The 23,949-nt window shown below is 36.9% G+C and overlaps 1 protein-coding gene across 1 annotated transcript in view; it reads left to right on the top strand.

The window, feature by feature from the left end:
* ninj2 (ninjurin 2) overlaps positions 1-23,234 on the top strand; it is a 44,630-nt gene extending 21,396 nt beyond the window's left edge. Inside the window, exons 2-3 of the mRNA XM_051688575.1 lie at positions 20,846-21,056; positions 21,323-23,234. Of these exons, the coding sequence (XP_051544535.1) occupies positions 20,846-21,056; positions 21,323-21,471 (360 nt within the window). The 3' untranslated portion in view covers positions 21,472-23,234. The remainder of the gene's footprint in view (positions 1-20,845; positions 21,057-21,322) is intronic.
* The last annotated feature ends 715 nt before the right edge of the window (positions 23,235-23,949 follow it).

Below are 23,949 nucleotides of genomic sequence, written 5' to 3'. Positions count from 1 at the left end.
AACAGCCTTCTGCTTACAAGTTCAGTGCTTTAGTCCACCACTCCAATTAGCATGTTAATGTGATTTAAGTGTGATAAAATCGTTTACTATTTCTGTGTAAAGTTATATACAATTTTACAACTTTGTTGCCATGATGACGTAACACCATAAACCCTGTAATCAAGTAAATGCAATTTAAGCAATTTTACAGCTCACATTATACACAAGTTCAAACAGAAGAATTAATGTAAGTGCTTTTATAAAATGATTAGCTTCACATTTTGTCACGGTCCTGTCATTCTGTTAGTTTGGGTTTTTGTCTGACAGGACTGTGGCATTATCGTTCCATGTCTGTCTTGTGTTTCATTGTCTTCCTTTGTGTGAGCACACGGTTTCGGTTGTATTCCCTGCCGTACGCTCTTCGGTCTGTCTTGTTTCATGTCTGGAGTATGGTGTCTGGGTCCAGACTTCCTGTCTGGTTCGGTTTTGGTCTGTGTCGGGATCCGGACACTCGTGCTCCATGTCTGTCTGTTATTGACGTGGGTGCATGGCGCTTATGTCATCTTGGCAGCATGCACTCACATCAATAGTTTATGTCTGATTCTCGCAAACACGGGTGCACCTCGCGTCGTGCTTGCGTTGCGCTGTGCGCCGGTGTCGCGAGCTGTCTTCACGTTGTGCTGAGGTTCATTCACTTTTGTCTGAGATTTCAGGTATGTGTGTGGCCGAAATTTCGCACAGGTGTCCTGTCTTGTTTTTGTCGCCTGTTGCTTGCATCGCGTGGCGTTTTCCTCGCGATGTACGCTCAGGTTTCGTTTAGTGTGAGAATGCGTGGCATCGCTTTGTTTGGCATTGCTACGCATTCTATCATCTTGTTTGTCTGTTGGCATGGGCGTATATTGCCTTATTGTCTTGGCGATGTGTGCTCATGCCATTCGGGTGTTTTGTTTTCTTGTGAGAGCACATGGCTTTGTTTTGTTTTTGTATCGCCGCATGTCACTCTGTTTTACGTCAAACCCCGCCTCCTTGTTTGTCCATTATTAGTTTATAAGTCACACCTGCCCTGTCTTGTTAACCTGTTGATTTCTCTCCCTATTTTAGTCTCCTCGTGTTTGTTGTCCAGTGCCAGTTCATCTTGTTTCCAGTCATGTTTTACAGTCGGTCCTGTGTTTTTGTTTGTTTGTTCCAGTCAGTCTGTCGGTCGATGTAGTTTCCTGTCCTGTTCATCCCTACCCGGTCCGGTCCATCCTGTTCCCCGCTGCCTTCTGCCCCTGCCCTGGATTATCTTTTTCTCCTACTGGGTAGTATATGTTTGTTTTGTCCTCCCTTGTGGGTTTTGGTTTGTCAGGCTTGCCCTTAAATGGGAGGAGAACATCACGGCCTGTGTCTCGGGGGACTTCCAATCCTCATCCCAACCCGAGGACGAGGGCACCCCCCACATGGAAGTGGACGTCTCGGCCAAGCCCGCTGCTGACCGCCAGGAGGCAGAGGCTGCTACAACAGCAGTACTTCCCTCCTCCCAGAAGAGGAGGAGGAGGGCACCTACTCCTCTGCCACTGCCAGCGTCCACGACCACGGAGGCCATTTCCCTACCGCTGGCAGTGGCTAGGGAGGCCGTTTCCCTGCCGCTGCCATTATCCATGACCACAGAGGTTGTTCCCCTGTCGCTGTCAGCACCCATGCCCTCAGAGGCCATTCCCCTGCTGCTGCCAGTGCCCACGGTCACGGAGGCCATTCCCCTGCTGCTGTCAGTGCCCACGGTCACGGAGGCCATTCCCCTGCTGCTGTCAGTGCCCACGGTCACGGAGGCCGTTCCCCTGCCACTGCCAGCGTCCACGGTCACGGCGGCTGTTCCCCTGCTGCTGCCAGCGCCCACGCCTGCCGCGGCCAACGAGCCAGTGCCCATGCCTGCCATGGCCAACGACACATTTCTGCCTTTAAACCCACCAAAAATTGGCCCCATTAATTTCCATTGTAAGTGCCTCACTGTAACTTAGATTTTTGCTTTTTTTTTTTTTTTTTCAAGAAAAGGAGGGACGAGTCAAAATTATTTATTGTGGTAATCAACACTATGCTACAAATGCTGTCAGTTGAGCTTAAATTGTATTGAACCTGGAATTTTCCCTTAAGTTATCTTTTGAACAACGCCTAACCTGAAGTTGTGATAGCATCACGATTGTGATGAATAAAGAATTAACCGACTTGATCTATTTGATTTAATGTCTTGATGACAACATGATTGTTAGGTTGTGGTTTTTGATGTGAAGAGGTATTCAGTGGCTTTGATTATTTGTGTTATGTGCACTCCTACTGTGAGACATTATGGACACACCTGGAAATAAAGGAATTAATTTAGACTCGCACCCCAGTTTCTAAAACTTTAGTTTTTTCATTAAAACACTCAAATGACTATAAAGTGAGTCACTATCCACTGCCATTGTATTGAAAAGAGAGGAATCTTCAACATCTTTTCTGCGTAGCAAAGAAATGTATCTAGGTTTGGAACAACATGAGGGTGAGTAAATAATGACAATTTCATTTTTGGGTGAACTAAACCTTTAATATTTTGGTCCAGCATTGGTTATTTACATACAGTATAGCAGGCATGTGTAGGTCCCCTTGTCTTTGAGGCTTCATGTGTGTTGGACACACATATGGCACTGCTGGGATGTGTGTTTGAACATGGATTGTCACTGACAGCATGATTGATTGTTTGCAGGTCAGCTGCCAGTTTTAGTTACTGAATCCAGTAACATCTGCCCGTTTTTCTTCCTTGACGGCTCTTCTCATAGCAAAGTAGGGAAGAAAATGCAGCGTTCATTAGCGAGCGAAACCAGCGGGTGCTTCACCATGAAAGGCAGGAAAGCCCTGGAGGAAAGTCTTATGCTGAGATGTCACATGTGGAAACAAAACATGTGGGGTTTTCTAGGGTCATGCCTTCTGCTGCCAAATAAGATGCTTTGGCATAGTAACTTCCCTGTTCAGCTATTTTTATGATGTATGGGCTTTAGATGGTTGGTACTGTTCTTTGGTTGATATTTATATATACAGTGTATTGTACTGTACACCTATTATTCATGTGATTATCTAATCAGCCAATTGTGTGGCAGCAGTGCAGTGCATAAAATCATTCAGATTCGGATCAGATTCAGATTTGCATGCACAACAGCCTCTAGAATTTACTTAGAATGGTGCCAAAAGCAAAAACATCCAACGAGCGGCAGTTCTGCGGATGGAAATGCCTTGTTGATGAGAGAGGTCTGACTGACCAAACTGGTTTGAGCTGACAGAAAGGCTATGGTAACTCGGACAACCACTCTGTTCAACTGTAGTGAGCAGAATAGCATCTCAGAATGCACAACACGTCGAACCTTAAGGCAGATGGGCTACAACAGCAGAAGAACACGGGAACTTTATTAGAACCATAGTGTTCCTAATAAAGTGCTCAGTGAGTATATATATATATATATATATATATATATATATATATATATATATATATATATATAATATATACTGTATATCTAGCCTGACCTGTAGGGTTCAGGACAGATAATGAGTGTTTGATTTCTTATTAGATTACAGATGACAGAATTTTTATTTTTGAGTGAACTATCCCTTTAAAACATCTCAGTGTCATCAAAATACCAGTTTCAAAAGAATGTTCAAAACAAGTTAAGGTCTGTCGACAGAATCTGTGGCATGCTGTTGATTACTACAGGCAATAACTGCTTTTGTAAAAATATGCAAACATCTTATACAGTAATGCTAGGGATTCTGGAGGGTTTAATGCCAGAAATCAGCAGTCATTTTTATTAAAGCACTTATATTAATTCTTCCATACAAAAATGTGCCATTTGAGCAGTAAAGTTGTATAAATTACCCTTTTAGCAGTAGGATTAACTACCGTTCTAGGGGTATGAACTTGTAGTTAGGCGTTACCAATGTAATTCCAGTCTTTTTCTTGTGTCCTTGCGTGTATTGTGCTAAAGCTACCATTTTTACCAGCTTTACATGGTCATGACTAGAGGAAAATTGAATATAACTTTGCTCAAACAAGGTTTGTAAGCAATTTGATCATTTAAGTCTCATGTTAGCAAGCATAATTTTTAAGTCTTGTTGCTATACATTCGATACAGTGTATTTTAACACCATGAGAGGCATGGCCATAAAACATGTTGTCAAACTGTTCCACTGTAGACTAATATAGGTGTGGATTTAATGCCTGGCCACTAGTTAGCCCTGACTGCGATCCAAGAAGAGCCTGTTCATCTAAAGAAACCAGCTGGTTTATGGTGTACTGATTGAATCCAGTTCTGTGTGACTCGTCTGTGGCTTTTAAAACCAGCAACGAAGGTGTCAATTTTTTTTAGTGTGGAGCCAACAGGCTCCATGCATTATGCTACTTGAATGTTTCTAGACAACAAAGCACTGGTCTATAGTACCTGGAGACAATTATCAGTTAGCATTCCAATTTATCTCAAAGGCAGTTGCTTGGCTGGTGCAGTTCCAAATAAAAAGATTTGAGCCAATCATCTGAGCTTCAAGTACCATGTGACGAATTACTCTGGAGCCACTGAAAAATAACGTCATGACAGCGCTAATTGGTTGATGACACCATAAGAATGTACACAATCCCAAGCCCTTCACTAGCAACAATCTTGCCATTGGGGAAAAAACAAGTAAATTTCACATGTTTCATAGCCCTCCAAAAAACTGAGCACTGGTAAAACATCTACTGTAATATAATGATATACTGGTGTTTTACATGTTGCTTGCAAAGATGTTATTTAGTCATATCTGAGAATGGGAGTCAATGGAGAAAAATGCTTTTTTCCAGCATAATGGTGTAATTACGGTATCTGCCAGCAGGGGTTCACTTAAAAAGCTAATTAGCCAAACTCTGACCCCTTCAATGTTGCCCATATGTACAACCACTCTGATGTACAAGAGTCATGACACTGGGTTTCCATGCTCTTTACCTTACTGGAATGAATTTCCCAGGCGAAAACACAATAAAATTTCATACTTTGATGCTTATGTAACAAGCAGCCCTTGGGAAGTTGTTCAGAATAGCCAGTAGACAGTGTAGTGCTCTGTTTATCCCTGTTTGGCATCTGTCTATCCAGTTGTCAGTACAAGACATGGCAGTGGAGACGATTGATGTAGTCTGAGATTATTTATATAGCCTGTTTGACTTGAACAGAGACCTTCCTGTCAACAGGAACATGCACGTCCCTTTGAATGATATGCACAAAAACACACATGTCCATTCTTCTACATGTCTTTGAACTTTTTGTTTTCCACTCAGATTTTATGTTACATAGAAATGGGTTCATTGTTTCATTTTCACAAACAGAATATACTTTGTACTTTGTACTCATGGTCCTCTCCTCTGACAGTAAATGTTTCACTTTCTGGAGTGAGATTGTTGACCAAATTACTTGTTCCCCTGCAGGACAAAGGCGGTACTGCATGAAATTATGGCCTGTGAATACTCCAGTGGAAGTATTTGAGACACTACATGGCCTTCAGAGCTCAATGAGTCATCAGGGCCTCATAATCTCAAGTCAGTGTGCTAGAGAGACCATTCTCAGCACACACACACACACGTTAGTGTGGCTATCCTTATGAGGACTCTCCATAGACATAATGATTTTTATAATGTACGAACTATAGATTCTATCCCCTAACCCTACCCCTAAACCTAACCCTCACAAAAAACGTTCTGCATTTTTACATTTTCAAAAAAACATCGTTTAGTATGTTTTTTAAGCGATTTGAATTATAGGGACACTAGAAATGTCCTCATAAACCACATTTATAGCATAATACCCTTGTAATTACCAGTTTGTAACCTAAAAAAATGTCCACGTAAACCACCCAAACCTGCAAACAGACACACACACATATGTGCAGATGATGAAAAATTCTTATTGTGTTTTTCAGGCACTCCAACAGTCGCTTGACAAATGGAGCATTGCATTGTAGTTGACTTTCTATTGACTTCTATTGTTTTTACACTGAGCTAATGCTATTTTCTATCCCTGCCCCTAAATCTAACCCTCACAATAAGCTTTTTGCATTTTTAGATTTTTTATGAAGACATTATTTAGTACCTTTATTAAACAATTTTCATCGTGGGGGCCGTGGGCTGGTCCCTACAATGTAAGTTATTTAAAGTTTTTCGATCCTTATGAGGATATTTGGGCAACAAAATGTAGGCAAAATCTGACCCCCCACTCATACACTGTTGCAGAGAGTAGTTGAAAAGCCCAGCTCACTCTAACTATTTGTTAACTCATTGACCAGAGAGGCCGGAATTTGCACTTGCATTTCTGGCTGTTTCAACTGTATCCAGTATGAAAGACATTCCAGTGCATGTGACTACAGCAGCCATGACTAAATCAGTCAGCCATTTCGGTGCTTTCCAGAGCCACTGCTGCCAAATCAAGGCCATTATGCCTTTTTGTGCCCTGCCCTGCCCATACCAACACTGAATCAACCACACCCCACTATAGATCCCACACAGACACACACATATTCACACACACACACTAACTTTAGTGTGTTAGTCAAAAGATACAATTAGAGAGCACTGGTATAATGACATGGTAGCATGTAGTATAAATCTGAGTCACTATGAGGTCAGTGTGACGGGGCAAAAATGCCTAGAGAGTAATTATCTATCATTTTGCTGTAAATGGGCTATAAATTCTCTTAAAAATATATCTGGTGCCTTCTTTTTCAATTACAGGCCAGTTTGATGGCAATGAGAAGATGGAAATTGTTAATAAGTGGGGAAAATGCGTTTGTCCTACTATAAATCCCAGTGTACAGTGTTATCACATGCCTATATATACTGTATAATGTATATCCCTGTCTCTGACAAAGGGTAATGCAGTTAATTCTTAAAGATTTATAAAAGAATGTTAAATATGTGGGTATGTTTTGGGTCAATGTACACTGTACAATCAATTTCAAAGTGTTTTAATTTTCAAAGTGTTTAAGATTTTATTATTGCTTTACACACATTATTGCCAAATTATCAATAGAAATAAAAAGCAGTTACAGAAAAAAGGTGCCAATTATTAAATAAAATAAAATAAAATTTGAAATTAATATAAAAAATAGAAATAAAAAATACAAAAATTATTTTTTACAGTTTAAAAAATTAAATTGAATTTTAAATAACATTAAATACAATTTGAAATTGAAATAAAAAAAAAATAAAAATAGAATAAAAAATACTTATTTAAAAAAAAAAAGAAAAAAAAAGAAATAGGCATCCCATACAAGAATGGAGTCAGGTGGTTGGATGGGAAAGGTAAAAAGTCAAATGGTATAGGTGACGTCAGCCAAAAATAAAGATGTTTCAGAGGTGGAGCAGGTTATGACATTTTTATGAAAGATTATGAAGACAAAAACATATTTTTTGGAAAAAACTGCACCAATTAATTGTGTGAAATAAGACCACTAATGTGTATTAAGAAAGTAAATAGGGCCAAATACGATTTCATGTTCAAAATTAAGAAGAATATTGCTTTGTACCGCACATCTCTTTCTAACATCACTTTCACACTCTACACCACAACACACATCCAAGAGATATCAGAGACACTTATGTGAATACATGAAGTTTACATCACACCCAAAGACTCGGTCCAGTTTGTGAGGTCAAGTTTTCATAGAAATGAAAAACAGTGAGCTCAGGCGAGATATAGAATGACCAAGGGAGGAATAGAGAGACATAGTGAATTAGAGTGATAAGATGGTGCTGGAAACTAAGCTGACAAACACAGACCTCCGCCCTGGGCTCAGGAACCAGCTTCAACACTGTTCACCCACTCTACATCCTCCTCCCATCCATTTACATTTCTATCTCCCCTTCTTTCTCTCTTTATTATTGTTTCCAGCCCAGGCGCTGTTTAGATAAACTCTTTATCAAAGGACAGAGTAGGATAGTGTGTATATCTATTGTGCGCTGTGCATGCCATTTGTAAATGCATTTGAGTGTGTGTCCCTTTTGCACTCATCCCCTGGATTAATGCCGAACATCATGACCCAGTTTAAAGAAATGACACCTCTGTTGTCCAGTTCTGTGTTCCTGTATCCTAAAAAAGCAAAATAGAACATTCACACACACACACACACACACACACACACACACACACACACACACACACACACATACACACATGTTGGTGCAGCTATCATTATGAGGACTCTCCATAGACATAATGATTTTTATACTAACCCTAACCCTACCCCTAAACCTAACCCTCACAAAAAACTTTCTGCATTTTTACATTTTCAATAAAACATCGTTTAGTATGTTTTTTAAGCGATTTGAATTATGGGGACGCTAGAAATGTCCTCATAAACCACATTTATAGCATTATACCCTTGTAATTACCAGTGTGTAACCTAAAAAAAAGTCCTCGTGAACCACCAAAACCTGCCCACACACACACACACACACACACACACACACACACACACACACACACACATTAACTTATCTAAATGGGGACATGCAATAGATTTCTACTGCTTTTATTTAAGCTAATTATAAATTCTATAGACTAACCCTAACCCTACTCTTAAAAGAAAACTTTGCATTTTTAGAATTTAAAAAACATTATTTTCTTTATTAATTAATTGTTTTTCCAGTTGAATATGTCTCAAAATGTCCTCAAAGGAAAGTTTTGTCAAATTTAGCTCACTTTGAGAACAATTTTGTCTGCAAACTATAGCTAAGAACACACACATTCCCAAACACTCATATCATATACTTGGTCCAATGCCAACTCAAAACAGAGTATCATATCTGATAATTAACTTGTCCTTGTGACACTACAGGAAATATAAGGATATTTGTAGGTCCATGGGAAATAGAAGGTAAGAAATCTATCTTGAAGTTTACTGTATCAAATAAACATTTCCTGTTCTATCACTCCCCTTTGACACACATACATACACACACACACTGGTATGACAAGCAGGCCATGGTCAGTGATGATATAATATAAATTCTTTTAGAACAACGTAGAGTGCACATCTCCTCTGGGCAAGATTATGGCTTTGAACAGAAATGCATTACTGCAGTAACACGTGTCAGCTTACGTGCTTGGCTGGACTCGAACCACTGTCTGTATTCTAACACTCCATCGGGTGAGCTATCGCAGAAGCTAATCACATGTTGGTGGGTCTGTAATACGAGTGTTGAGATGTGTTGATTTTCCAAATGATGCATTATAGAAAGAGTGTTTCGATATCACAACATAGCTGTTTCTGAGTAATAGTGTGAAAAATAAGTGTTTACAAAGTCGTAGTCGTGATTTGTGTGAAAGTGAATAAAACGCACAGTTGCTGTAACACGTCTAGTGTTAATTTCACCAGGAAACTGCGGCAAAACATTGAACATTAAAGTCAGTTTGCAAAAGTCAAAATAAGAGTTATACTATCGTTCATTCTGTAAAACTAAGTTGGTCATTTTAGAGACCTAGTAACATTTGGTCTCCTCTGAAAGGGACAGCTGCCTTATGGTAGTGTTTTAATGCACATTTCTACAGTCAAATCATTAATTAATCTTGATAACCAACAGGTTAGCATAGAAGGTTTTACTCCATTTTGAAAAAACAAACAAACAAACAAATGAAGATAAGAAGGAATGAGCAAAGAAGTACAAAGTTATTTGGCCACTCAAGTGTATAGTCATACATGGGGGGGGGGGGGGTGGTGCAGAGGTCATGGGGTTCCTGAAGTGCAACAGCTGCCGCAGGCTCAGTGGGCAGGGAAGGGGCATGTCCGATCTCCTCCTCTCCGCCTCTACTTTCCCTGTATTTGATATGATGTGAAGATGTACCAATGTTTATAGCAACTATGATAAACATGGCGTGACCCTCTAAATGTCTAAACACCTCAATGATACGCCCCATGGATAACTTCACTTAAAAGATATAAAAGAAATCTGTTATTGCAGAAAAGCATAGACACACTGTCAGTGATTAAAAGCCCTGGTTTTATTGGTGTACACAGACTCAAAGCATCCATGTGTAGTCTGTAAAATATGCTCTCACAAAGCAGTTATTTTCTTAATGGTGGAATATACAACAATTTCAATGTTTGAAATGTATTTCAAAATGTATTTACCCTAGTCAGGGTGGCAATTAACTTGATAGAAATTATCACCTTTACTATGGCATACTCCTACTATACTATACTATACTATACTGTACTATACTATACTGCAATGTACTATACTCTAATATAATGTACTGTATGTTACCATACCATACTGTACTACATTATACTATACTATACAACACTATACCACTCTATACTATACTATACTATACTATATTATACCATACCTGTAGCCAGTTGGTAGGTAGCTGTGCAGTGTGTAAACGTCACTCCCCTGGCCTCAAGAGGCACGCTAGCGACTGACGCTAGGGGCTTTAGCCTCCCCATTAGTGCGCCCACATCCCATGCCAGAGACCCTGGTTTGAATCCTGCTTGGAGCATGTCGAGTAGGACCAGTTACTGTGGTGCCATGACCTGGATGGGAGTGAGGTTTAGTGGGGTGAGATTTACACACTGCACAGCTACCTACCAGCTGGCTACTGTAACATACACTATACTGTATGACTCCTTACTATAATATACTATACTGTATGATACTATACTATACTATACCTGTAGCCAGTTGGTAGGTAGCTGTGCAGTGTGTAAACGTCACTCCCCTGGCCTCAAGAGGCACGCTAGCGACTGACGCTAGGGGCTTTAGCCTCCCCATTAGTACTCCCACATCCCATGCCGGAGACCCTGGTTTGAATCCCGCTTGGAGCATGTTGAGTAGGACCAGTTACTGTGGTGCCATGACCTGGATGGGAGTGAGGTTTAGTGGGGTGAGATTTACACACTGCACAGCTACCTACCAGCTGGCTACTGTAACATATACTATACTGTATGATACCATACTTTACTATACTGTATGACAGGGGTTCTTAAACTTTCTTGGACTAGGACCTAAATATAACATTTTGTGTTTACCTGGGACCCACACTTACAAAACCGTCCAATATGTTATAGTTGCTATACAGTATTCATTAATTAATTTGCTTTTTTATAACCAAAACAATTGTGATGTAGACACACTTACAGAAAACATCCTTATTCATTGTAATGTTAACATTTTAACTGAAATTACACATTTGAACATGCACACAAACATGCATACTATGTGTGTGTGTGTGTGTGTGTGTGTGTGTGTGAGTGTGTGTATTTTAAATGTAGTTTCTGCCAAAAAAAAAGAAAAAAAAAACCATAATTACATTTATATTGTTAGTAAAATAAATAAATATAAATAAATAATTATTATTTTATTTTTTGACAGTTTGAAGGTGATACTATATTAATTTTATTGTAGGCCTTGTAACAATAATATTAATAAATAATAAAATAATCATTTTTAATTTTATTTATTTTTTGGGAGATATGTTTACCATGGAAAATGATGAATAATAGTTTCAACAGAACAGATAAGATCAATACCGATGTCTTTATACAGTATATATTTAGGATTGGATTGTGAAAAATGAAATGCATAACACACAAAAGCACAGAGTGATCTCACTTTAACTGACAACACTCGTGTATTTCTGCTTATCTTCACCGTTACATACATTTTTAACTATTTTCCTGACTTACTTGAAGAACTGCTTTTCGTCTTGTTCTGACAATGTTTCATTGTCCCCTTCTGCATATCGCGGCCTCTTTTGGCATATCGTGGCATCATTTCGCAGCCACTTTCAGCTTATCGAAAACCCATCATCATATGGCGGCCCACTATGCCATATCACAGCCCTGTTTCGCAGCCGGCCCACCGGGAATAGTCCCAGTTCTCCCGATGGCCAGTCTGCCTCTGCACTACGCTTCAACTAAAGGGTGATACTTGCCACACTTTGTAGTCTCTAATCTCAGTGTTAAAATGAAAATGAATGCTCTCAGTTAAGTAGCACATAGTATAGTTTATTGCGCACCTATTGTGCATAAGTCTGTGTAGCTATATTTGTTTCATTATTATCTGGAAAATTTAACAAGCTGCTAAACAAGCACTTTAAATATTGTATATTTTCCACTGAGAGCCTTACATTTATTTTTCCAGTAAAACAAAATCAGTCATATTAGGAAAATAATTCCAAAGCTCCATAAATAAACTTGAAAAAGATCATGTAAATGTAAAACGTTGACTCGGATTGTTATGAGACATTTATAAATGTTTGTGAGTCTTTGAATGAATATGTTGAAATACTGTATGTGTGCTTTGTCCTTTTGCCCCAGTTGCTGGGGAACAGAGGTTTACTGTTTGTTACATTCACAGAATGTTCTGGGGCCCCTGTCGACCTGTCAACACATTTCAAAAGCATATTCACTCTCTAATTGGCTATGAAGTTATTTCATCCTGCCCCTGATTGGCTGAAGGTTCTTATCACTTAACCAGCTCTGTTTATAAGATTCCTAGGTTACCATGACAACATAGTGAATGTTGTAACGCACTAGATGTCTTGACAGTTTTAAAATATGCTTATGTAACCATGCATGCGTTTGATGGTTTTGACATTTGTTACAGAATCAGCAGTACATTAAACATTCAGAGAAGGGTCTATGTCTCTCCTGGGTACATGTTTTCATTTCTCAGGTTCAGTGCCCAGAAAGATAGTAGGGGTCATGCCATGACTTTCAGCACAAATACATGCATATGAACTCACCTGAAAACTCTTGTGCATTTTTAAGAAGCATGTGCTCTGAGGACTAGGCATGAGATCTGTTAGGAAGGAAGTTTGCATTCTAAAGATGTCTCAAGGATGCAAGATCAAGGGTTATTTATTAATTTATGATTAATTTAGGGGGTACTGGTGGCTTTCCTGACTCACTTGATGACCTATGTGAGATAAGACATGAATTTATGTAAATTAATGTCTTGAATATATAATCACGGTCCTGTCTGTGCTTTCCCTGTTTGTTTGTTTTTTTCTTCTCCGCTATTTTGTCTTTGGTAACTAGGATGATGGGGAACACTTGGCCCAGACAGAGTTCGGCTTATTTAAGTGTTTATTTGCACAGATTGTTCTATGCACCACTGTTCTTGAGCATGATTTGCACCACCTCTTTCCATGTACTGATCTAACTCGCTAGCATGACAGATCTGTTGCAAGCCAGGCTGTAACAAATGGGGGCTCATCCAGGATATTAGGTAATTGGTAAGGGCATTTGAGATTGCATTTAATATGATATTGTCCCTGCCGTACATGCATTGAGTTTGTCTACTGTCTCTGCCGTAAGTAGGCCTACATTGAGTTTGTCTATTGTAGCGAGGCTTAATTGGGGCATATGCTTTCTCATACTGGTGTCTTTACCCCATAGGCTGTAGCAACACTTTGCATTAACCCTTTATTATTTTGGTTTGTTGATTTTGTGCTAATACTGGGCTGAGGGCATTGGCATGTTTGCTGTCTCTTTCTGGTTTATCCAAGGGGTGTCTGTGCTGTCTGAGTTCTTAAAGGGGCTCTTGGTTGATGTACAAAGTCTAGGGTTGAAATTAGAGTGCTTATTGTAGATGGGGAAAATCACTAATTGTGAGAAATTTGAGAGTAAGCTACAGATTTTTTAAGCATCCAACTGAAGAGGGATTGGACAAACTATCTAAAGAGCAATTATTGGAAGTGGCAGCACATTTTAAAATAAGTCTTACAGCTGAAGAAAAATGTCTCAAAGAGGGTGTTGGACTAATTGTAAAATCAGCTCTTGCATATTTGGGTGTATTTGCTTTAATACCTGACAGACTCGGCTTTCCCTCTGGTCAAGGTCCAGAAGATAAAGCTACTATTGTACCAACTGTTTCTTTATTAACTTTTGAACAGCAGAGGTAGCTGATGCTCTTAGAAATGGAGAAAAATAAGATAAATCAGGAGAATTAACTTTTACTATCGAAAAGTAAATAATTTGCTTTCATTGTATGGACATATAGAGCTGAAATGTGCTTATAAAAATCTTAATTTCAGTTCTGCTGGAGAAGGAAAGACATACACATCTGGGATGGCTTAAAGGTGGGTAAATCATGAGAGAATTATAATTTTTGGGTGAACTAATCCTTTAAGTGTCTATAGTGATACTTGAGAACAGCACCTGTGCCGTGTCCAAGCACTTTTCAAGCATTTTGCTGAGGCTCGGCTCACTGTCTACCTTGTAAATTGTGAGTTTGCAAGGGCGACGGTGACATATTTCAGTAAAATTGTTAGGCGGGGAATTGTGCGTCCTGTGTGGGCTAAGCCATTGACAACAGCCCTCTAAACTGGAGTTCATGCGTTTTTTTGGGCATGGTGAAGTATTATAGGAGGTTTTGCCCTAAGTTCTGTCCAGTTGTAGCCCCTTTGACTGACTTAAGGAAAGTACAGTAAAAGGTAAATTTGAGTGGTCACTCAATTTGACAATGTGAAGCGGCTGCTCAGCACTGCCCCATCCTGGCAGCGCCATGAATTGGACAACCTTTTCGGATCCAGGAGGATACCAGTCATGTTGGACCTGGAGCCGTGCTGTAACAGACCGACGAGAATGGTGTTGCCCAGTCAGTTATATCTTGCGCAAGTTTAATTCACACCAACTTCACTATTCAACCACTGAAAAGGAGATTCTGGCACTGATTTGGGCATTTCAGGACTTGTGGTTGGTGGTACTGCTCCAGTTGTGTTTTTTTTTTTTATCTGATGACAATTAACTTACCTTTTTTCATTCTCGGCAGAGTCCAAATAAGCACCTTATTCCATGGTCTCTCTTTTTATAGCCATACTCCTTGGATGTTCGGTTACATTACGAAAATGTCTTGGCAGATACCTTGTCCCATGCTCTGTGTGTTTGCTGTTTACACAGTCTAGTGCTGTCACAGAGGCTGGTGATATATATATATATATATATATATATATATATATATATATATATATATATATATATATATATATATATATAAAGAAGAGTTGCATTCAAAATTCACTTGGCTAAAAAACATCGTTGCACTGTGCGACAGTTTATTTATTACTTTATCACATTATCTAGGCATGTCAGAGCAAAAACCACAACCAAAAAGGGTGTGTAGTCATAAAATCCCACAATATCTGCTTTATTTCATCATGTTTGTACAACTATGGCAGATAGCATTTAAGTGCTTCATTTGTTTAATTAAAAAATCCAGGAGAGACAGAAATCCTTTGTTTTCTGGCCTTATCTCATACTTCACTGTAGAAGGTGTAGTACGAGAATCTATGATAACTAATAATGCCTTTGGGGGCATGTGGCATAACAGGAGGCATGGGTATAAACTGTCCCCTAAAAGCTTTAACTGTATGATCCATTCGCAAACATTGTATCTCCTTTTGTGTTCTAGAAAAGTAAGTAAGTCATACTGCTTTGGAATAACATAAAGGGGACATTTTAGTGTTAAGTCTTTAAATGTTAAGTGTGTAATTTCTGCATCATTTGGTTACTGGTGGCTAGCCTTTAACTTGAAAAAGAATGAATGAAATACAGGAAATAGAAAAGTTGGACGGATCTGACCCAGGGGCCCGGTGATGTGACCATTTCCTGACTTCTAAATTATACTTAAATCTACCCCCACAGGCTAAACTAAGGCAAGCTTTGGCCAGTTTCCTTCAACATAAATCCACTGGAACAGTTCTGGGTGTCTTTATTCTGTTATTTGAATGAACTGAATGAAAATATAAGAAACACTGCAGAAATGTTTAATTGTTCTAGCTCTATGTACATTCTCTACTCTATGTCTCTGAGACTAAAAATGTGGGGAGGTGGACTTCCTGTGGGCCAGCTACTTGGGCCCCTCATGTAAAATATTCCTGACCTCTCCCATGGTGTTAATTTAAAAAAAAGAAAAAAGAAAAGGAAAGCACCCCCAATCATGCCCATGCATGTGGTATTTGGAAGCATGCCTGGTTTTCATTTTACTGGACTGTGATTTGTGGAGGCGGTTAAAAAATGTTTTCTTAAAAAACAAGCATATATCACATGTATACAGCATGTATGTTTTGGAAGGGGGCGGGGTCTAGGTGAAATTCAGCATAGCACATTCAGTGCTTTGTGCTAGTGTAGATAAAAGAGGTCTGCTGGCCTTCTTTGAGGGGCACGAATGAGCGAGTATCTGCACATTCTTGAACTGCACGGGTCATGTACTGTATTTATATACTCAAAAAAATATTTTAGCCTATTTTTAAGATTTATGCATTTCAATTTCTAACAAATGTCCATCAAATTTAATTTTGTAATGTTTAACAAAACAAAAGTAATAAAACTTAACATGTTTAGATTTGTTTAAAGCTACACTATGTAACTTTTTTTTGTTAAAAAAATAACAAAATGTTATTAATGAGTGAGTGCAACAAAAATCTATCTTCCAAACCATGTCTTTACCCAAATACACTTTGATAAAATAATTTTATATTTAGAGCTGTCGAGACAGATTTCACGGGAAATTGAATAAATACACTACCGGTCAAAAGTTTTGAAACACTTACTCATTCTTTATTATAATTTTTTCTTTTTTTTCTTCTGTTTTTTCACATTTTAGAATAATAGTAAAGTCATTAAAACTATGGAATAACATAAATGGAACTATGGGAATTATGTTGTGACTAAACAAAATTCCAAAATAAATCAAAAGTGTGTTATATTTTAGCATCTTCAAAGTAGTCACCCTTTGCCTAGAATTTGCAGACATGAACTCTTGACATTTTCTCAACCAACTTCTTGAGGTATCACCCTGAGATGCTTTTTAAACAGTATTGAAGGAGTTCCCATCTATGCTGGGCACTTATTGGCTGCTTTTCTTTATTATTTGGTCCAAGTCATCAATTTCAAAAACTTTTTTTTATTATTACTACATTTTAGTTTTATAATGAAATAAATTAATATGATGGCACAATTATATTTTTGTCTACAAAACTAATTTCAAACATTTAAGCATACGCCTTCAGATCAAAAGATTTTTAAGATCATGAGAAACATTTCAGTCAAGTGTTTCAAAACTTTTGACCGGTAGTGTATGTCATTTGCCCATGCGAATTGACGTCATATCCGTAGACAGAGAAAATAAGCTCCGGCCACTGTAGTGTATGTATGGTGTGGGAGTAGCGTAAAGCTGAAAGTTTGTTGTCTCAACGAATGAGAAAAATTGACCATGGATCATTCAAAACAGCAAACCTCCAGGGAATCACCGGTTGTAAAACAAAGAAACACCAAAGAGAGCAGAGTCTACAAGCAAAAAGTTAAAGCGACAGAGTCCGTAATAAAAACTGAATCAACATCGGCTTGGCTTTTCAGAGGTGGCAACACCTCGGAGATCTGAAAGGATTTAAAAGCGACCCAGAGATGGCTTTTTTCTTACTCAACAGGTAAGATAATTTATTGATATGGTTTATGTATAATTGTGTAATCACACACACACACACACACACATGTCTGTGTGTGTTTAGTGAAATACAATAATTATACTGTAATCGGAGTAGAACTTTTCATTTGCTAGCACACGTGTGTATTTTTCTTTATAATGGCAATAATTTATATAAATAAATCCTTTAGTCCTAGGCTTGCCAAGGACATGTGAGTCTTGAAATTATGTTGACCACTGGTTGGTAACAATGACAATATATAAATTAGTTACTACTGTGGTCTATTTGGCCACAGTATCCTGCAGTTATAAAAACTTTACAACGTTTGACCTTATCAGATTAGCAATCGTTATGTCTAATGATAACAAACATTGCCTAACTTTTGTAACGTAATTTATTTAAAAACATTAATGTTTCCAATAAGTCAAAACAACAGCATAAGATATGGCACTTACCTGCTCAAATGATATATTTTTGGATATCTGTCTTTTCCTTTCTTTTGTTATTTATTTGTCCATTCGCTCTGATAAGATGTCCTGTATCCAGTGTACACCGACGCAGAGGAGCAGAGCCGAAGCACGACTTACGTCAATAACCAAAACAATGTTCTTCCGCAAGACACATGCAGTTCTAATTTTTAAACGCTAGAGGGCCAAAAGTTACATAGTGTAGCTTTAAACAGAATTTTTTTTCATGAAATTGAAATGCATATATATATATATATATATATATATATATATATATATATATATATATATATATATATATATATATATTTATTTTTTTTTTTTTTTATTTATTTATTTATTTTTTATTTTGAGTGTGGGTGTAATCACTCTCTCAATCTACATACATGTCTCTAACATGTCCTGTAGACAATGATAAGAACATGTTTAAAGAGTCTAAAAGGACGGTATGGTATGAGTAAGTGTGTTTTGTAAACCACAGGAAGTTAGGCGTATGTGTTGAATTGATTTTGAGATTGGTATAAAAGGTTGCAAGAGCACCTGAAAGATAAGAGATATCATTTGAGTTAAAAAAGGATGTGGTTGTCTGATTGATGATTTTTTAAATAGTTTAGTGGTTTGAGAATATAAAAAGTCAACATATGACTTCAGTCTTTTATTGGCTATTTGGCACTAAAGGACATATTAGTCTCGTTTTTGTAATGTACAGCTTTCAGGAAAAAAAAAAAGATGAATGCATATGGAAAATGTACTTTTCACCTCTGATTATTCAGTACTAAAGTATAGCTGCAAAATAAAAAATAAAATAAAAAAAGAAAAGAAAAAAATAGAAAAAAGAAGAAGAAAGAAACGAGAAAAAGTTTTTTTTTTTTTAAATATACGAAAAACGCACACATTAACGATTTAATAGTGAAATGCTGCTCTCTATTGGTCAAATAGATAACTACAAACGTGAACTTCGACCCAGTTTTCATGACTGATTTTTATTTTATTTTTTTTCACTCATGACAGCGCACTGATTTATCGTAAAAAGTCATGATGTATGAAATGAGGGAGAGTAAATGATGAGAGAATTTTCATTTTTGGGTGAACTATCACTTTAATTTGTTAATTAAATGTACTACTACACTACTGCTGTGAGATTTATAATAATAATAATAATAATAATAATAATATATTATATATAATATATATATATATATATATATATATATATATATATATATATATATATATATATATATACTGTGTGTATATATATATATATATATATATATATATATATATATATATATATATATATACTGTGTATATATATATATATATATATATATATATATATATATATATATATATATATATATATATATATATATACACACAGTATATATATATATATATATATATATATATATATATATATATATATATATATATATACACACACACAGTATATATATATATATATATATATATATATATATATATATATACAGTACTGTGCAAAAGTTTTAGGCACTTGTGAAAATGTTGTATAGTGAGGATTTCTTCAAAAATAATGCCATAAAAAAAAAAGCTCAATCAATATTTGGTGTTGCCTTTAAAACAGCACCAGTTCTCCTAGGTACACCTGGACACAGTTTTTCTTGGTTGTTGGCAGATAGGATGTTCCAAGCTTCTTGGAGAATTTACCACAGTTCTTCTATCTATTTAGGCTGTCTCAATTACTTCTGTCTCTTCATGAAATACTAGACAGACTCGATGTTCAGCGTGGAGCTCTGTGGGGGCCATGACATCTGTTGCAGGGCTCCCTGTTCTTCTATTCTATTTGCAAATGTAATGTTTGGGAGTCTAAAATGTATATTTCATATTGACACACTAAAACTGGACATACAAATAACCATCTTAAGACAAACATCTTAAGTGCCTAAAACTTTTGCACAGTATATACATGATAAATTAATTAAATTATTATTATTATTAAATGTAATAAATAAATGTATTTATGAAAAAAAGTTATATACTTACCTTTTTGTTTGTGTATGAAATAACATGTGTGTGTGAATAGCAAGAAAGTGTATGTTAATTATGAATGTAATGGGGAATTCTGAGTTTTTTTAGCTGGGGTTGAATAAAGGAATGTGATCAGAAATTATTATAGAGTATAAAATACTAATTTTTGACATTTTTGCTGAGAACTTCTCTTGCTTTAAAGAATATTATCTCGCAGGGCACGGATTTTGCTGGAGGAGACAGATATTTCTTAGCCAAATGGAACTTTGATGCAGCCACAACTGAGCTTCCAGGAGGCTCATTAGATGAATGATCTGTTTCTCGATGTGTGTAGGTGTTGCAGCAAAGCTGAACACAGTAGAGTCTCATGTATGACTCATTTGATACATTTTGAACAATTTGACATTGCTCCCATGTGACCGACCTAAATATATTATTGCTGAAATCACTTTGCCACTTGAATAGATGCCTCAAAGCATTGTTTCAACACAGCACTGTCACACAGATTTACAGTAGAAGCATTTCGAATTGCCATTTTGAGTCTAAGGCCTTCAGACAAGCAGCTGAAAGGAACCTGTTTTGCACTGTAGTGTTTTGGAAGCACTATACATAACCCAGAATTGCATCAAAGTGCTATTGTGGCAGAATCCTTTTTTGAAGACAAGGTCCAGTGATTCACAATACACACAATCAGACACTCTTCCCCACACACTTGGTTTTCTTTTGTGCTTGCTCACTTTTGTATATACAGCCAACTCTTGTATACACCTTGGAAACTAATGTTAACAGCAAACACTGGCCAGACAGAAAAGTTTGAGGAATCAAAATGACTCACTTCAAAGCTCTCAGACCATAATAAAAGCTTCAGTAAATATATAGAGATTCTCTCTCTCTCTCTCTCTCTCTCTCTCTCTCTCTCTCTTTCAGCCTGCAGAACCTCTCAACATGAACCACTATGCCACTAAGAAGACTGTAGCAGAGAGTATGCTGGATGTGGCGCTGTTGATGGCAAACGCCTCACAGCTGAAAGCTGTTCTGGAGCAGGGCCCTGAGTTCAAATACTACCTCACCGTCATCATACTCATCGCTGTCTCACTCTTCTTCCAAGTGCTTGCTGGAGCTCTATTTGTCAACATGGGTGAGTGTGAGATCCATTGTGTATTATGCAAAAAATCCATCAAAATAAGATATTTAGCTCTTAAAAAGCTTGTTCATTTTGTTACCACACATTTTCTAAATTGTTTCATATTTAAAGGAATAGTCCTCCCACAAATGAAAATATTATTCATTTGTTATTTAACTCACCCCCATGTTGTTCCAAACACATGCGGGTGAGTATGATGACAAAATTGTCATTTTTGGGTAAACTATCCCATGATTCTTTATCATACTTCCACATTTCAGCTCGCAAAAACCTCAATGAAGTGGCCAATCAGAGGAAGCTGGACATAATGAATAATGTGGCCACTGCAATGGTGTTTCTCACTGTCATCATCAACATTTTCATCACCGCGTTTGGTGTGCAGAAGACAGGTCTCTATCCTAAGCAGTAACTGTCTCATGATCATACAGGTGTTACAGGTGACTGTCTTGGCATGGTGTTGTGTCAAAACATGTGGAATATACAATATGTATGCTACAGTACGATAAGTAAATAATAATATTTGACCTAACCCTTGACTAATTATTTCATATTGTTTGATTTCATGGTCTCCAGCATGAAAATGGTTGTGAAACAAACCGTTCCAGCTGTGAGACACACCTGCATAATTATTTTAGCTTCTTTTCTATTTATTTTTACACAGGGCATTATATAAGAGTCCATAAATAAAATAATATTTGTCTATCAAATATGCTGTGCAGTGATAAATTAACTTGAGGTAAATTACACTACCGGTCAAAAGTTTTGAAACACTTGACTGAAATGTTTCTCATGATCTTAAAAATATTTTGATCTGAAGGCGTATGCTTAAATGTTTGAAATTAGTTTTGTAGACAAAAATATAATTGTGCCACCATATTAATTTCTTTCATTACAAAACTAAAATTTAATTAAAAAAAGAAAAGTTTTTGAAATTGATGACTTGGACCAAATAATAAAGAAAAGCAGCCAATAAGTGCCCAACATAGATGGGAACTCCTTCAATACTGTTTAAAAAGCATCCCAGTGTGATACCTCAAGAAGTTGGTTGAGAAAATGTCAAGAGTACATGTCTGCAAATTCTAGGCAAAGGGTGACTACTTTGAAGATGTTAAAATATAACACACTTTTGATTTATTTTGGATTTTGTTTAGTCACAACATAATTCCCATAGTTCCATTTATGTTATTCCATAGTTTTGATGGCTTTACTATTATTCTAAAATGTGAAGAATAAAAAAATTATAATAAAGAATGAGTGTGTTTCAAAATTTTGACAGGTAGTGTATACTTCTTTATTTATTAGAGCTTGTTGCATTGTATCTTAAGTTTTCTATTTGTCCCCTATAAAACTAAAAATAAAGGATTGTTGCTGTATATTACTTGCTGGATTTATATAAAGTACAATAGTCATGTGTGTATGACTAATCTCAATATCTGTCCTATACTGGCCTCTAGTGGGAGATTTGTGTATTACACAAACATGTTAAAGAAATATCCCCTGTTCAATACAAGCCAAAGGTGCACTTAGTAATTTTTTTCTCATTAACTCCTAAAGAAATGAATTGTAATTTTGCAATATATGTAGGAAATCATGAGCACTCACATTAAAATGAAGACTCCAGTCATATCAGTAACCTTATGAAAGCTGTTTTATTCTACATGGAGGTGAATATTACTCGCTTAATCTCAGTAACCGTCCTGTAAATTGACACTTTCACTCATTGATTAAAGTAATCATGGCTTGACTGTGAATACTACATTTCTACAATGGCATCTGAAACTGAAAACTTTTTATTTTAAATGATGCTGCATCCAAGCCGCTATAGGTGTCATTGTAAGTCCAAGTTGACACAATGACTAAAGTTACTGAGGGCACCTTTAAGCTCAGGTTTGCGGATTGGCCCCATTCACTTCCATTGTAAGTGCCTCACTGTCATGCAGATGTTTCCTTTTTTTTTTTTTTTTTTAAGAAAAAGAGGGGCAAGTCAAAATACAATTTTGTGGTAATCAAGATTATGCCACAGATGCTGTCAATACAGCTTAGCTTGTATTGAACTCAGAATATTCCTTTAACAGAAATGTGAAAATGGAAGAAAAAAAAATGAAAAAGGATTTAATGCATATTAAATTTGACTTGACTGAAAATAAATAAATAAATAAATGGTCAACATGAGATTGTACAATTCAGTTAATGATGTGGTATAAATGGGATTGGTTTAAATGATCTATTTCATTAGAGTGTGAAAATGCTTTCAGTAAGAATTATGGCATAATTTCCTCATCTGATAATGCATCACTGAGTCCCTAGTTAAATGAGACTACAGCATCATTTATCAAGTGTTCTTGCTGGTGGGAACTGATCATTGTGGTCTGGTTACATCAGTGTTTCCCAACCTTTTTTCTGCCACGGCACACTTTTACAACTAAAAAATTCTATGGCACACCACTATCCCACATAGGCTAACCATCATCAATATTTTTCCTTTTCAAGAACTTGTCCATGTTTTCTGTCCATCTTAGTAGCGTGTTTACTTAATGTTTGAAATTCGGCTATGCAAAAAAAACAAACAAAAAAAACAAGTCACATAGGTAGGCTACGCTGTGTGAGGTCACAGGTGGCAAGAGCGCTAAATGGGTAATGAAAAAACAACAAATTTGCTTCTTTTCTAATTTGTAGATTTGTTCTTGCAATGCCACAACAAATTACAGGGATGCAAACTCATGAGGGGCGAAAAAGGTAAGACAATCACTGGTCCACGAACATTTTTTCTGGGGATATTTTATTTTAAAGAATAAGCTAAAAGCACCAATTCCAGCTGTTTTAGTGATTCAAGTTTATTCAAGTTTACACTTGTGAAGAATTAGCTGCAAAATAAAGAGTATTTTGG

Source organism: Myxocyprinus asiaticus, chromosome 45, assembly GCF_019703515.2.
Source record: "Myxocyprinus asiaticus isolate MX2 ecotype Aquarium Trade chromosome 45, UBuf_Myxa_2, whole genome shotgun sequence".
Taxonomy (NCBI): domain Eukaryota; kingdom Metazoa; phylum Chordata; class Actinopteri; order Cypriniformes; family Catostomidae; genus Myxocyprinus; species Myxocyprinus asiaticus.
The sequence above is the reverse complement of the archived record's forward strand: the minus strand, read 5'-3'. Positions and strand labels throughout refer to the sequence as shown.